Source organism: Solanum tuberosum, unplaced genomic scaffold, assembly GCF_000226075.1.
Source record: "Solanum tuberosum cultivar DM 1-3 516 R44 unplaced genomic scaffold, SolTub_3.0 scf00284, whole genome shotgun sequence".
Classification (NCBI taxonomy): domain Eukaryota; kingdom Viridiplantae; phylum Streptophyta; class Magnoliopsida; order Solanales; family Solanaceae; genus Solanum; species Solanum tuberosum.
Genome location: NW_006239212.1, coordinates 643,201 through 656,739, shown reverse-complemented (window position 1 = coordinate 656,739; position 13,539 = coordinate 643,201). Strand labels below are relative to the sequence as shown.

Below are 13,539 nucleotides of genomic sequence, written 5' to 3'. Positions count from 1 at the left end.
GTACTTAAGTAATGTCACATGCTTATGGTTTGACTCTGGGTTCGAGATAGATTTTTGTCAGATTTGGAGCCCGATGCAAGCTACCCGGCGTGATGGTGAGCTAAGCTAAGGGAGGAGAGCTAGTAAAAGGTGCGAGGAGAAGGACTTGACCACACAATCCTGCATTTTTATACGAGTATTATAATACAAATCAACAATAAAATTAAAAACTCACAACAACTATAAAATAGAATAGAATTACATTGTAGATGCACAAAGCGAAATAAATAAGATTCTTTTTTATTCTGAAATAAGTAATTTTCAGAATTTAAGATTTCCAAACAATGCATTTAAACCTAAACCAGCAAAACCAGCTCCAGTATTAAATAGACCAGCATCCATTGTATTTTGGTATAAATTTGGGATTTGTCCTTGTCCCGCACCAGCAGCAGCAGAGCCTCCATAACTCATAAGTGTTTGGTTGAATTGCTGGTTTATTGCTTGGTTATTCAGAGAACTAGCAGCTATGAGATAGCTTAGTTGTTGATTCTGCCGATAATTAGCACCCGAGATCATTTCTGCCATCATTTTGTCCTGATCTTCTCTTTGCTTTCGCAGAATTTCAGGGAACGACATTTCGTTATTCTGACTTCCCCCAAATTGCGGTGCAGCAATAGTTCCGTTGTTAATCCCTGGACTTGTACGGCCTAGCAGTTCGTTTAGTTGTTGATTCTCATGATTAACGCCGCCCATGATCATTTCTGCCATCAATTTATCCTCATCTTCTCTTTGCTTTCGCAGGGACGATATTTCGTTTTTAATCTCCTGATTCATATGATCTATCCCTGTAGACATAAATTTACGCGTTAAGAACCGATCAAATTTATATTTTAGATGCATCTTTTTGTAATAATGCACTCATCCTTACGAAATCTTGAATACGCCTGCCTCTGGGAGTAATATAAGTTGATAAAAACACCTGGTATGGATAAAAATTTACCTGCACAATGATGTTGATATTGCTGATCAGGAGCAGATCTAGAATTACTACTTGTTGTTGGGTTCTGATGGAAATGACTTTGCAACTTTGTACAATTCAAATGAGCATCAAAACCACAAGTATGGCATCTATAGAGCCATTGTTTGGTTCCAATATTCTTGCAAATATCACAACGGAATGATTTACTAGGGTAAGGAGATGAAAATTGAATTTCAAGTTGGTGACGATGAGATCGATGAGTGATATATTGTGGGAGAACTGCACATAGTATATGAAGATCAATACCACAACTGTTGCAGTGGTAAGAAAATCCATCCCCTGTTTCCCCACACGCATCACACCGAAAATTCCCTTCCGGGTAAATCGACTTTGGGAGGAGAGTCAAACTATGTTCTTTATCAAATGGATGATTGATTTGCTGTGGCATTTGGGAACATTCAACATGGAGGAAAAAATTGCAAGATTTACAAGTGTAAACTGATCCATTAGCTTGAATTTTGCAGCCTGAACATAGCTGTGATGGAGCAAAGTTTTGATGAGTAATTAGCTCTAAAGTGTGAGGATGGCTAAAATGAGTTATTGTGTTATTGGATTGTTGAGGTTCTAACTTCTTCCCCATCTCTAAAACTCTTTTCTAGTTTGGTGCACTTCAATATTTAAATGGACTAATTTTGGTAAACTGTATCGTCAGTATATATATAACTTAGTTTTTTTTTAATAAATCGTAAGACTCAATGATGTGTTTACGATTTGTTCACTACGAAATAGGGAAATATGAATTCTAAATAGAACTAGTTTGGTGGTATGGCAATAAAGTCAAAGTCCATTTTAGTTGATATAACGCGGTTGAAGAGGAAAAAAAAAAGGTCAAAATACTCGCAAGGTGAATTCATGAAGGAACGTGCTTTGTAGACTTTTAGAAATAAAAAATAGGGTTGACGGAATATAATTATTGATAAAGTATTTTTTTTAAAAAATAAAATAATTTATGAGGTCTATTCAATTTCCATGAAACATGAAGAGTTCAATTTTATTTTTTTTATATATATATATTTATTTTTTTTGTAAGTATGAACACCTTGGTGTATAAAATAATTGGGAAATTTGATAAAATAAAGCAATGAGTTGAAATGGACGAGATGTAAAGAGTATTTTCATCTTGGGACATTGAAAGCTGCATCCTCAAAAGGTTTTTGTGTAATCAATGTCATTGTAATATTTCAAATTCCACAAATTCGGCATGGGATATAGGACCTTTCAAGACTTGCAAAAACACTAGTCCTATTTAAGGTCCGTGTTATTTAAAAGATAAGGAAAAAAAAAATAGTCTAATACACAAAATATCTCGCATTGATAGAATTCAAAATAAATTCGCACTCGAAAAATGTAAGGTAGTTATAAGATAATGATCTAATTATTGTCAAACAAGTATGTCTCACTATCTACAATATGAGAACTTTGGGGTACTTAATTGATGGTAGCGAAAAAACATGTATTGACCAATTAGAAGTTCATTTGATTATTAGTTTAAGCAGTTGCATAGATAACTATATAAACTAGTTCTTCTTTTCGAGATGTTTACTTGTCATGGACATGTTAATAAGCTTGCCTTAACGAGATCCATGTATGATATAATTAGGCGAGTCTTATTAATCTAGACGTGAAGAAACATTTTTAGTAATTTACTTACTTCGAAAAAAAAGTCTTCGAAAGGATCCAAAATGAATGTCAATATATAGTGCTTGTCTTCACAATGATACACGCGACAACTTGTCAACTACATATAATATGCTTGAGTGTTCACATTGTTGACCTTTCATAAAAAATTAGAGCATGGTTAAGGGTAATTTGGTCATTTGGTGGGAGGATTTGGAAAAAAATAGATAGAATATTTTGATAATAGTATTGTTAGGAAATTATTATCAAACATGTTTGAAGTTAGTTAAAGTCTTCACGATAAGTAAATTAAAAAAATAATGATAATACTATTTTTTAGGATTCAATTAAGTCTTAGAATGAACCTATTTTGAAAATTTTTAAGTTTCATTCACGAATAAATGAAAATATAATCACGATACTGTCTTTCAAAATTCAATTAATATGCAAGAATTAACTTATTTAAAGATAGTTGAAATCTTTTACACAAGTAAATGAATGAATAATGATTACAAAAGTCACAAAAAAAGCCCTAAAATAAATTCGAAAATGGATTTAAGGATGTCAAGAATGAATCCCAAATAACTTTCTCCGCTTCATGTTCAAGATTATCAACCATTTTGGTAATCCAAAAGTCTTAGTTTTATATACTTTTGAGACTTTCAAAATATTTAATTTGCTCGGGCTGATAGAGTCCCATGTTGTATATATACTTTCGAGACTTTCAAAGTATATAATTTATTGGGGATGACCGTTTCAACTTTTGAAAATTATTTTCTCTTAGGAATATAAGTTCTATACAAATGAGGAAAATGACTTCCTTAATGAAAGTAGGAAAAACAAGTCGGACAATTAACAACATTTCAAGTTTACTATCTCGTCCCACCCATCCAATCCCTCCAACCTCCACCCCTTGACCATCCCGCCCCCGACCACTCCTGAACCTCCACTTTTCATATCCCATTTTGCCTCCATAATGTTTTACTAGTTAACAGTTGACACTATAATTTAGTTTGTATGCGTCATATTAATTTATTTTTCAAGAAAATATTTTCTAGAAAAATATAATTTAGTAAATTATTTCCTTCGTAGGCAACTTTCGCATAGGATAGCCATGGCCCATGGGAGGAAAAAAGTTAGATGTCATATAAATGCGAGTTTGGAATTCAGTTATAAATGTGCATTTCAAATTAATTAGAAACTAAGACACCAAATGTGATAATGACCGGATTAAAGCGAATAATATCTTAATAATATAATCTTAACTATTTATCAATTACATCATGGCAATTATCGAATATTCATAAAGATTAGATCAAAGTAGATAATAGATATCGTAATGATTTGGCCTCAACTGTATCAATTATTTAGGTTGTGATTGCTCTTCTTACGGTCATATTTATTATCTTGATCATTTTCAAACAATGTTCTAAACCTCTTTAATTAATTAGTATTATACCCAAAACAATGTTTCTCTTATATTTCATTATCTTTGCAAAATCCAAAAAATAAATTATCTTTTGGATCTAACTTTGTTAATCTCTTGAACCTGGAATTATCTTGGTACAAAAATTAATAAATATCAAACTAAAAAGAAATAGTCAAATTCAAAATACTTTTCAACTTCCCTATTAAAACCAAGCTTGCCGTTTCTAATATGAGGAATACAAACTTAATTTAAATACTTATTTTCGAGTATAAGTTAATAATTTTAAGAATAATTAAAGTTTAATTGTCTCAAACTTTAAGAACCTTTCCACTAGACATAAATAAGCTTGACTTAGTCAAACAAAATTGTCACTTTCATAGAAGTGCACTAGGAGTTGGGTCTTAACTATGCCAGTTCTTTGTGAAAAGGGAAGGAGGAAAACAAGAATTTAATTGAAAATATATTATTTTTGGTCCCTTAATCGTTAGTAATTTTTTTAGTTTAACCCCTATAATATCTTGCTGAACATATTTAACCTTCAATTAATAGAATTGTATGAACTCTCCGCTAACAAATTTTCAAAGCTCCAACCTCAAAATAATAGATGAAAGTACTAGCATTACTTTCTTATAGTAACATAAAAGACATTAACAAGAGTTGTGATGGAATGAATAAGATTCTTCTACTCTCAATTAGAAGTACGATCAGGTTCAAGCTCTTTCTTAGCATAAAAAAAAATCCTATTAAAGCTTTTACGCAACACAAATCTCGGTTAGTCTAGGTGGAGAAAAAAAACCATGAAAGGTGCTACATTAATTTATTTTCCATTTAAAAAATTTAACAAAAATATGTTAGTGGATGGACTAAAAGCGCACAAATACATTAATTAAAGGTTCCACATATTTATTCTTAGTATCACAAGGACCAAACTTGTCAACATGTTGATAACTAAGGGATAAAAAATGCAATTCTCCCGTATATTAAATACGCAACATGAACGTTTGACTTTACAAATTACAATCAGATCACACGATGGAAATTCCTCCAACGGAAGAATTCAGCCATTTCAGCCATGGCCACCCATTAATAAAAATCTCCGATATCCTCGATGAAGAAGATCAAGTCATTTGCTCCGGCTGCGAGCACCATCTCTCTAGCGAACCCGCCTACATGTGCACAAAAATAAACTGCAATTTCATCCTCCACGACTCTTGTTTCGATTTGCCTAGGCAAATTAAACACAAGTCTCACCCGAAACACACATTAAGTCTCCGATTTTTTCCTCCGTACAACGACGGGGAATTCACGTGCGATGCATGTGGGAATTCGGGGAACGCATTTACTTTTCATTGTGATAAATGTAAGTTTGATCTTCACGTGGAGTGTGCTTCGTTGCCCGAAATCGAAGAGAGAGAAGATCATCAACATCCTCTTACGTTGTGTTATAATAGTAGTAACTTGTTTGTAGGGAAGGAGGTTGAAGTTGATGTGATGTGTTATGTTTGTAAAAATGGAGTTGGGAAGAGTTGTTGGTTTTATTGTTGTTTGGCTTGTAAATGTGGTGCACATTTGGATTGTGTGTCTACTCAAGAAATTCAAGTTTTAGATATTTGAGTAAGTTTGAGATTTATTTTTTTTCTCTTAAGAGAAAAATAAAATGTTTCTTGTGGAAATCCAATATTGTGTTTGATGTTAATTAATCTGCCGTTTCAACTATGTTTTACGATGTATGCCAAGTCGTCATTTGTTTGATTATACATTATTTTTGGTTCTATATATTCATTGAACTTTTCTTGTTTTTTTTTTTTCTTGGTTGGATTTATAGCGATTAAATATGTGATAATTATTGAGAATTAAGATGTATGTCACCCAAGAGTCGTGGCCTAATAATTCTGAAGTGAGTTGGAAATTATGGTTTAAACAATTGATAGTGAAGGACATAAAGTGTGTTTTGATAAATAGTTGATGATAGTTTAAATAGAAAAATTCACATGTCCGATAAATCAAAGATGAAACAAAAAAAAAATTGAAATCCATAATTAGGTGTATTTTTAATCATTAACTCTTCAAATTTCAATGGGAATGAAAGTAACAAGGCAATTTTTTTGGGGGTTCAAACCTTAATAGGCAGTTAATTGATACAATATCTTTCAAAAAGATATGGAAGACAATGATATATACATTAACCTTCTATGTTTTTTTTTTTGTGATAAGTAAATATTTTATTAACCAAGTGAACAGGTACAACTAAAAAAGAAAAGAAACCAAGGACTTAAAATCTTCTAATCTGGACATATTGTCAATACTAGCATTGCACCTTATATTCCTCTAATTTTTTTTTATCTTCCTATCAACATTAACCTTTAATTTAACATGCTTTTGGATTGACAAATATTTTGTATAGACAAAAATGTTGATACCAAAACAAATAGTTATGTTTAATCAATAATTAGTGTGAAAGAAAGTGCAATTACCGAATGAAATATATAAATAATTATTTTTTTCTAAAAAAGAAAAAAAAACTACATGACATAGCAAAGATGAGAAGGAGTTGCTCGAATGGTAAGCACTTCTCACTTCCAACCCGAAGGTTGCGAGTTCGAGTCACCAAGGGAGCAAAAGGGGTGGGAGCTCCTAGGGAGGGTAAAAAAAAAAGAAAAAAAAAAGATATTTATTTAATGTTTATAGCTATAGTTTAAGATATTTATTATATTTTGATATAATTTAATATTAAATAAAAATTTCACTATTACATGTTATTATACTCCTTGCAAGCGCTTTTTATGGTAATTATTCCTTATGATTTTTCTCTTTTATTACCCTAGGTCACTTATATTTTTTTTCCCTCTTCAAATTAAGGATATGTTACGAAAAACAAGAAAGTGTTGAACTTTCAAAATCTTCATACATTTTGTAACCCAATGATGTTCATAACTTCATTTTGTGTTGCACAATACAAATCTAAGTTATTGACAGTTAATATATTGATTTATACACATTTGAATGCAAGTATACTTTGTACTGTTTGATAGTATTTTTTTTTTTTTTTGATAAATGGATACATTTAGTTATTAATACATGTATTTGTTTTTATTTTTTTAATATTTGGATACATTTAGTTATTAATACATGTATTTTTTGAAATATTTGGATACATTTTAATACATGGATAGTCTTCGTTTGACTTCTTCGAATGTCTGACTATAACTGTAATGCTATTTAATTGCCACTTCATCGAAGTAAAAAATGAATTCCATTAAATCAAATTTGAAAATATATGTATTAAATCTCAGAAAGAAACAATGGTGAAAATTGGACAACAAAGCAAATTGTATTTCAATTTTATTTTTTTGAGAGAGATGAGAATACCAACGTCCTAATTGTTGAATGAGTAATTTTAGATGTTTGTTTAATAATGGGAAGTATGAGAATTCAAATTGCCGTGACTCAAGGAATTACCATTTTAAAAACCGTTTTTTTCCCTTTTTAATGCCCTAACTGTGTACTAGTATACAAAAAAATAATAATTGAATACATAGAATATAATAGTATTACCATAATACATATATTCTATAAGGTAATTATGATAACTGTAGCAAAAGAAATATGATAGCTCCTAAACTATAGTCATTTAGGTAAGTTTCTGAGAAAAAAACAACCATCTAATTCAAATTTAGTGGTCTATGAATTAATTATCATTAGGTAGTAGATCATAGTAAAATTAACAAGAAAGATCAGTTGTCTTCCCTAGTACTAGTGAAATTGAAGAAAGACATATCTTTTCTTATGAAAGAATTAATCTATCAGTCTAACAATAGTTGTCAACTACTTTCTCTGTCCCTAATTATTTGTTCATTTTTGAATTGACATACCTATTAAGAAAACAATTATTGACATAGAGAGTTTACCATTTTACCCCTATTAATTATGAAGTGGATGGATTAAAAACTTAAGGTTTTCAAAAAGTTCTACATTTTTCAAAGTAATTAATTGAGGGTATAATAGGTAAAAAAATTTGTCCTTTCTTGATTTGTCAAAATAGACAAGTAATTAGGGACAACTAAAAAAAAGAAAAAGTGGACAAGTAATTAGGGACAAAGGGAGTATTGACTTGGCACACCCCTTAAGAAACTATAAATAGAAGGGTAATTTTATTATATCATCCTTTGAATATAATAAATACAATGTGTTGAAAAATATAATAATGAAATTAAATGACTATAATTAATGTTAAGGATAAATTAGGAACTGTTCGATATCTCAAAATAATATAGTGGATAACTATAGTTGTAGGACGGAGGGAGTAAGAGCTAAAAATAATTGCTCACTACATTTAGAGATTATATATAGTATTTCAGATGTTAATATATCGAGAAAAGCTATTCAAAAAACATTAATAACTTGAATTAGTTTGGACACTTTATGTTTCAAAAGTTAATTTTATTTAAAGCGATAAATGACAAAATTATGAAATTAATTAGAAAAAAGTCACTCAACTAAAAATATAATTGCAATAAATCATCAAACTTATTTTTCAACCCAAAATAACTAAACATTAGTGAAGGTAAAGTAGGCTGAATACCACCCGCATTAACCTTTACTTAATTTCCTAAAATAACTTAACATTCAAGGTGAAGTTGACTGAATATAACCCGCATTAACCTTTACTTAATTTCCTAACATATCATCATTCTTATAGAAATTCAGATGAAGGTGAAGTCAGTGGCGGAGCAAAATATTTTATTATTCGAACCTAAAACTTCTTCATTAAAATGGACACCCATTATCACTACGCCACATGTATAACTTTTGTCAAGGGTGTCCAACTTTAAATATATATCCTTTAAAGGTAGAATTTGACATATATATATACACAACATAATTTTCTGACGAAGGGTGTCTACTATAACTCCGCCCTGGGTGAGGTTGGATAGACCCCATTGCATTAATTTCTTTTTGAAATTCAAATTAGAAAAACTTTATGATTTGAATTAAATAAATTATCCAAATTCGACATGTTATCTACTCAATCTTAAACCATCATCAAGTAAAATCATTAATTTATAATCCAACACTAATTCATAGCCTTCCAATGCATCTTTTATTTTCTCATTATATTTACGTAGTTTAATTGTTGTGCAAATTTTCGTTTGAATACGCATAGAATGAACAATATAATTTTTTAAAGTTTCAAATGTATTATAAATAAATTATTAAGAAAAAAAAGGTTCCCACCAAATCCGACCCGTAAAAAGCTTTTTTGGTATGAAAAATTGTTGTGGCAACCATTGAATTGCCACATAAACTATTTATGGTGACTAGGTCGCCACCATTTTAAAAGTTTCAAATGTATTTTAACCTTCTATTGTTTTTTTTTTTATGATTAGTAGAATATTTTATTAATCAAGTGAATAGGTACAACTCAAAAGAAGAAAAGAAATCAAGGACTTAAAACCTTCTAATATGGACATATCGTATACTAGCGTTGCACCTTATATCCCTCTGAAAATATTTTTATCTTCCTATCAACATTAACCTTCAATTTCATGCTTTTGGATTGACAAATATTTTGCATATACAAAAATGTTGATACCAAAACAAATAATTATGTTTAATCAATAATTAGTGTGAAAGAAAGCATGCAACCCAAAATCTACAGAATGAAATATATAAACAACTTTTTTTTTCTAAAAAGAAGAACATATCAATTTTCGAGAAAAAACGTCACATAAAGCATGCATTTAAAGGTGAGGAAACACACTAAACTTAAAACTAATTAGAACAAAATCGAGCAGCGAAGCCTATTGAGAAACCACTTCATTTTTTCTTTCTTTTGACCTTTAAATGCAAAGAGACTAACCTATATACCAAACTGAAATTTGATACAAAGAAAAAAGAAGGATGACCACAATATCTATTGAAGTTTCCAGATTGTTTGACTAATAAACGACACCCAATACAAATCAAGCTACACTTTGAAATAAAGAAGACAGTCAGGTTCTCAATAGCATTTTGAAACCAAAACAGCTCCAACATGTAAAGTAGATAGATACGTTTAGGAGATGAACTATCAGTAAGCATGTATGCCAAGTTGAAACACGATTACGGTACCAACATTACATTGCTAGCTGACATAAACAAGACAAAGACAACATTCAAGTTGTGCAAGAAACAGAGACAAGTTTTGCGATATTGTCCTGATGAGAAACTGCTACAACCAAAATACAAATAAATAATGAAACAACAGAACACAAAGCTGACACACTCAAAATTGCGATTGAATGAGCAATAGACCATCTTGAGCAAACTGATTCAGCCCACTTGCAAAATAAGATTAAGCCATATCAAAACTAAGAAACGAATTTAGAATAATATCTCGCCATCTGATATACATTAGTTTAGATCATTCTTACTTCAAAACGAATAGAAAAATATGAAAGGTAAAAGAATATACCTTTTTGGAGCAGCAAGCCGAGACAAGACGAGCTAGTTGGAGCGAACTATATCACCACCACAATGAGACTTCGAGACTTCCGATGAGCTAGCAATATAGCGAAACTAAAACTCGAACTAGTTCTACCCCTCTTTTGAATGTATTTCTTGTATATTTCTATATCTACTTCTGTTTCTAACCTCTTTAATGAACTATTATTTTGTAAGTTCGTTCTGGCCTCTATATATGAATATATTTCCTCAACCTTGAACAAAAAACTAACATAGAAAACAATGATATTTATTTAATTTTTATAGCTATAGTTTTAAAATATTTATTATATTTAGATATAATTTAATACTATTAAATAACAATTTCACTATTATATGTTGTTATACTCCTTACAGGCGCCTTTTATGGTCCTTGTAATTTTTCTCCTTCATTATGTTAGATCATTGGTATTTTATCCAAATCTCCTTTCATATCAAGATACATTCTTGTTCTTATTACCCTAAATTAGCATCATCATCATTCCCTCTTTCTTGGATGATTTTCTTCTTCTTTTTTAATTTTTTCATGAACGATTTTTAAAATTCCTTTCAAATTCAAACTTAACGATAGCTGCAGTTTCTCTCTTTTTCTCCCATACAACGTCATTGTCATTGGGATCATGATGATTTGCAAAACTTGGTTAAGATTAAGGGTCCAAGTATGTTAAGAGAAAAGAAAGTGGTGAACTTTCGAAATCTTCGAAAGTTTTTTAACACAGTGATGTCCATAACTTCATATTGCACAATAAAAATCTCAGTAATTGATAGTGAATATATTGATTTCCACATATTTGAATGCATGTAATATAAGTAAAAAACAAATTCCATTAAAATTGAATTTGGAAATACCTGTATCAAATCTCACAAAAAAATAATGGTGAAAACTGAAAAACAAATAAATTGTATTTCAAACTTTTTTTTGGGAGAGATGTGAATACCAACGTCCTAGTTGTTGAATGAGTAATTTTAGAGGTTTGCTTAATAATGGGAAGTATGCGAATTCAAATTGCCCTGACTTAAGGAATTGCCATTCTTAAAAGCAGATTTTGCCTCTTTAATGCCCCAAATTTGGAACTGTATACTATATACAATTTTTTTTAAAAAATACATAGAATATACTACTATTACCATAATACATATAACTTACGATAATTATGACATATTTTTCTCCGGTCTCGACTTGGGCCAATTGAAAAAATCACTTATTTCGATAAGATCATAAGATAATATATTTTCAGAAGACCCCTATATAAATACATGATCCCATTAATATTATAAATTAATATTTCTTTAAAAGTACAAATATATCTAAGACAATTTAGTAAAATGTGATTCTATTGTGTTTTATTTTTTGTTAAACTTTAAAACTAGTTGAAGTTCATCTCTAACTTTTCTTATTGCATCCAACAGTTCCGGTGTTCAGGGGCGGCTCAACGTACTTGGAGGCCTAAAGCGAAATTTCAATTAAAGGCCTAAAATCTTTTAGCTAGCAATTATGATATAACTTGTTAACATTATTCTATAAGTAATACGTTGACAAAACAGCTTATAAGCTTCTTCTTTTTCTTTTTTTTTTATTTAAAAACACATAAAATAAGTCAATCTAAACAGGCTTGTAATTCACTTTATCCAAAACATGATTTTTACTATTTATTCATATTTTTTATAGAGCTCTAACTTACCTATAGTATAAAAGGAGTCTAGAAAATTACAGTGCGAGAGTTAGTGAAGAGAATGTAAGAAGACGAAACAAATTTTTCTTGACTTCTTCTATTTATTGAGGTTAAGGTGAATAAAATAATATATATATTTTTTAAGAAAAATATATTTATCTTAGATAATTATTTTTTTCTATAAAAAAAATTAACACATAATTTATTGTGGTAAATATTAGAGGCCCCCTAAAATTGGGGGCCTAAGGCATATGCCTAATTTTTATAAGCATTGAGCCGGCACTGATGACAACTATAGCTAAAGAAATATGATATTAACTCCTAACTATAGTCATTTATATAAGTTTCCTAAAAAAAAACGCACCTAATTCAAATTTAGTGGTTTATGAATTTAATTATCATCGGTTAATAGATCATAATAAAATTAAAAAGAAAGATCAGTTGTCTTCACTATTACTATTTACTAGTGAAATTGAAGAAATGCATGTCTTTTCTTATGAAAGAAACAAGAGGAGTAATTTCCTTGGATAGTCACCCATGTTTGGGAAATTACCTAAGAATATCACTTATGTTTGTTTTAGGACCACAATATCATCCAACTTTACCTTTTTTCTCAAAATATACTTGACACAAAAAAATATTATCTCTCTCCTAATAGGATGTCACATCATTCCTTTTTATTATTAACATTTTTTTAATTCCTTTTTTATTATTAACATTTTTTTAAATTCTTTAAAAACATTATATCCTTTGTAGTTTGACAATATGGTTACCTTATTACTCTAATGAATTAAAATATCAACAAAAAGGGAGTCCGAAGCTAAAAGGGTCATTTTTTCCTTCAAAAACAAAAGGGCACAATAAAAAAAATTAACCAAAAAGGGACAAAAATCCCTAACTGACGGATCGATTTTCTTCTGATAAAAATTGACGTCGTTCCGTAAAAAGAAATAAAAATCGCTAAATTCGGCAGCGATTTTTTTATTTTTAAAAATCATTATTTCTTTAAAATCGCTGCTTTAGCAGCGTTTTTATAAATATATAAAAATTAAAAGTGAAATAGCAGCGATTTTTTGTTAAGGAATTAAAAAAAACATAAAGAACAAGTTTTAAATTACATAAATTTCTGGCGGCAGCCATTTTTAAAAAAAACCAAGTTTTTTAAAGAAAAAATCGATGCCGAAGCAGCGATTTTCTAGTTTTTTTAATTTTCATTTAAATCTCTGAAAGGGTAAAGATTTAAAAAAAAGAAGCTTTTTCTGAAAATCGTTGTCTTCAATTTTATTTAATTTTTATTAAATTCTCTGCAAGGGTAGGAT

The 13,539-nt window shown here is 29.8% G+C and overlaps 2 protein-coding genes across 2 annotated transcripts; one reads left to right on the top strand and one right to left on the bottom strand.

Moving 5' to 3' along the window:
- Positions 1 to 202: 202 nt before the first annotated feature.
- Positions 203 to 1,720, bottom strand: LOC102598002 (uncharacterized). Its single transcript, XM_006359097.2, has 2 exons — positions 980 to 1,720; positions 203 to 824 (listed from the first exon to the last, which is right to left on the bottom strand). Exons 1-2 carry the CDS (start codon positions 1,596 to 1,598, stop codon positions 301 to 303), a joined length of 1,143 nt encoding a protein of 380 aa, XP_006359159.1. The 5' UTR covers positions 1,599 to 1,720; the 3' UTR covers positions 203 to 300.
- Positions 1,721 to 5,087: 3,367 nt separating this feature from the next.
- On the top strand, positions 5,088 to 5,777 carry LOC102603106 (uncharacterized). The gene has a single exon (XM_015314274.1). It carries the CDS (start codon positions 5,097 to 5,099, stop codon positions 5,676 to 5,678), a length of 582 nt encoding a protein of 193 aa, XP_015169760.1. The 5' UTR covers positions 5,088 to 5,096; the 3' UTR covers positions 5,679 to 5,777.
- Positions 5,778 to 13,539: the final 7,762 nt, after the last annotated feature.

What these genes read in the sequence shown, in the direction of transcription:
- LOC102598002 (XM_006359097.2), bottom strand. Translation starts at nt 1,598, where the DNA reads ATGGGGAAGAAGTTAGAACCTCAACAATCCAATAACACAATAACTCAT. An exon ending in ATATCAACATCATTGTGCAG is followed by an intron (nt 825 to 979) that starts GTAAATTTTTAT and finishes TTATGTCTACAG; the next exon opens with GGATAGATCATATGAATCAG.
- LOC102603106 (XM_015314274.1), top strand. Translation starts at nt 5,097, where the DNA reads ATGGAAATTCCTCCAACGGAAGAATTCAGCCATTTCAGCCATGGCCAC.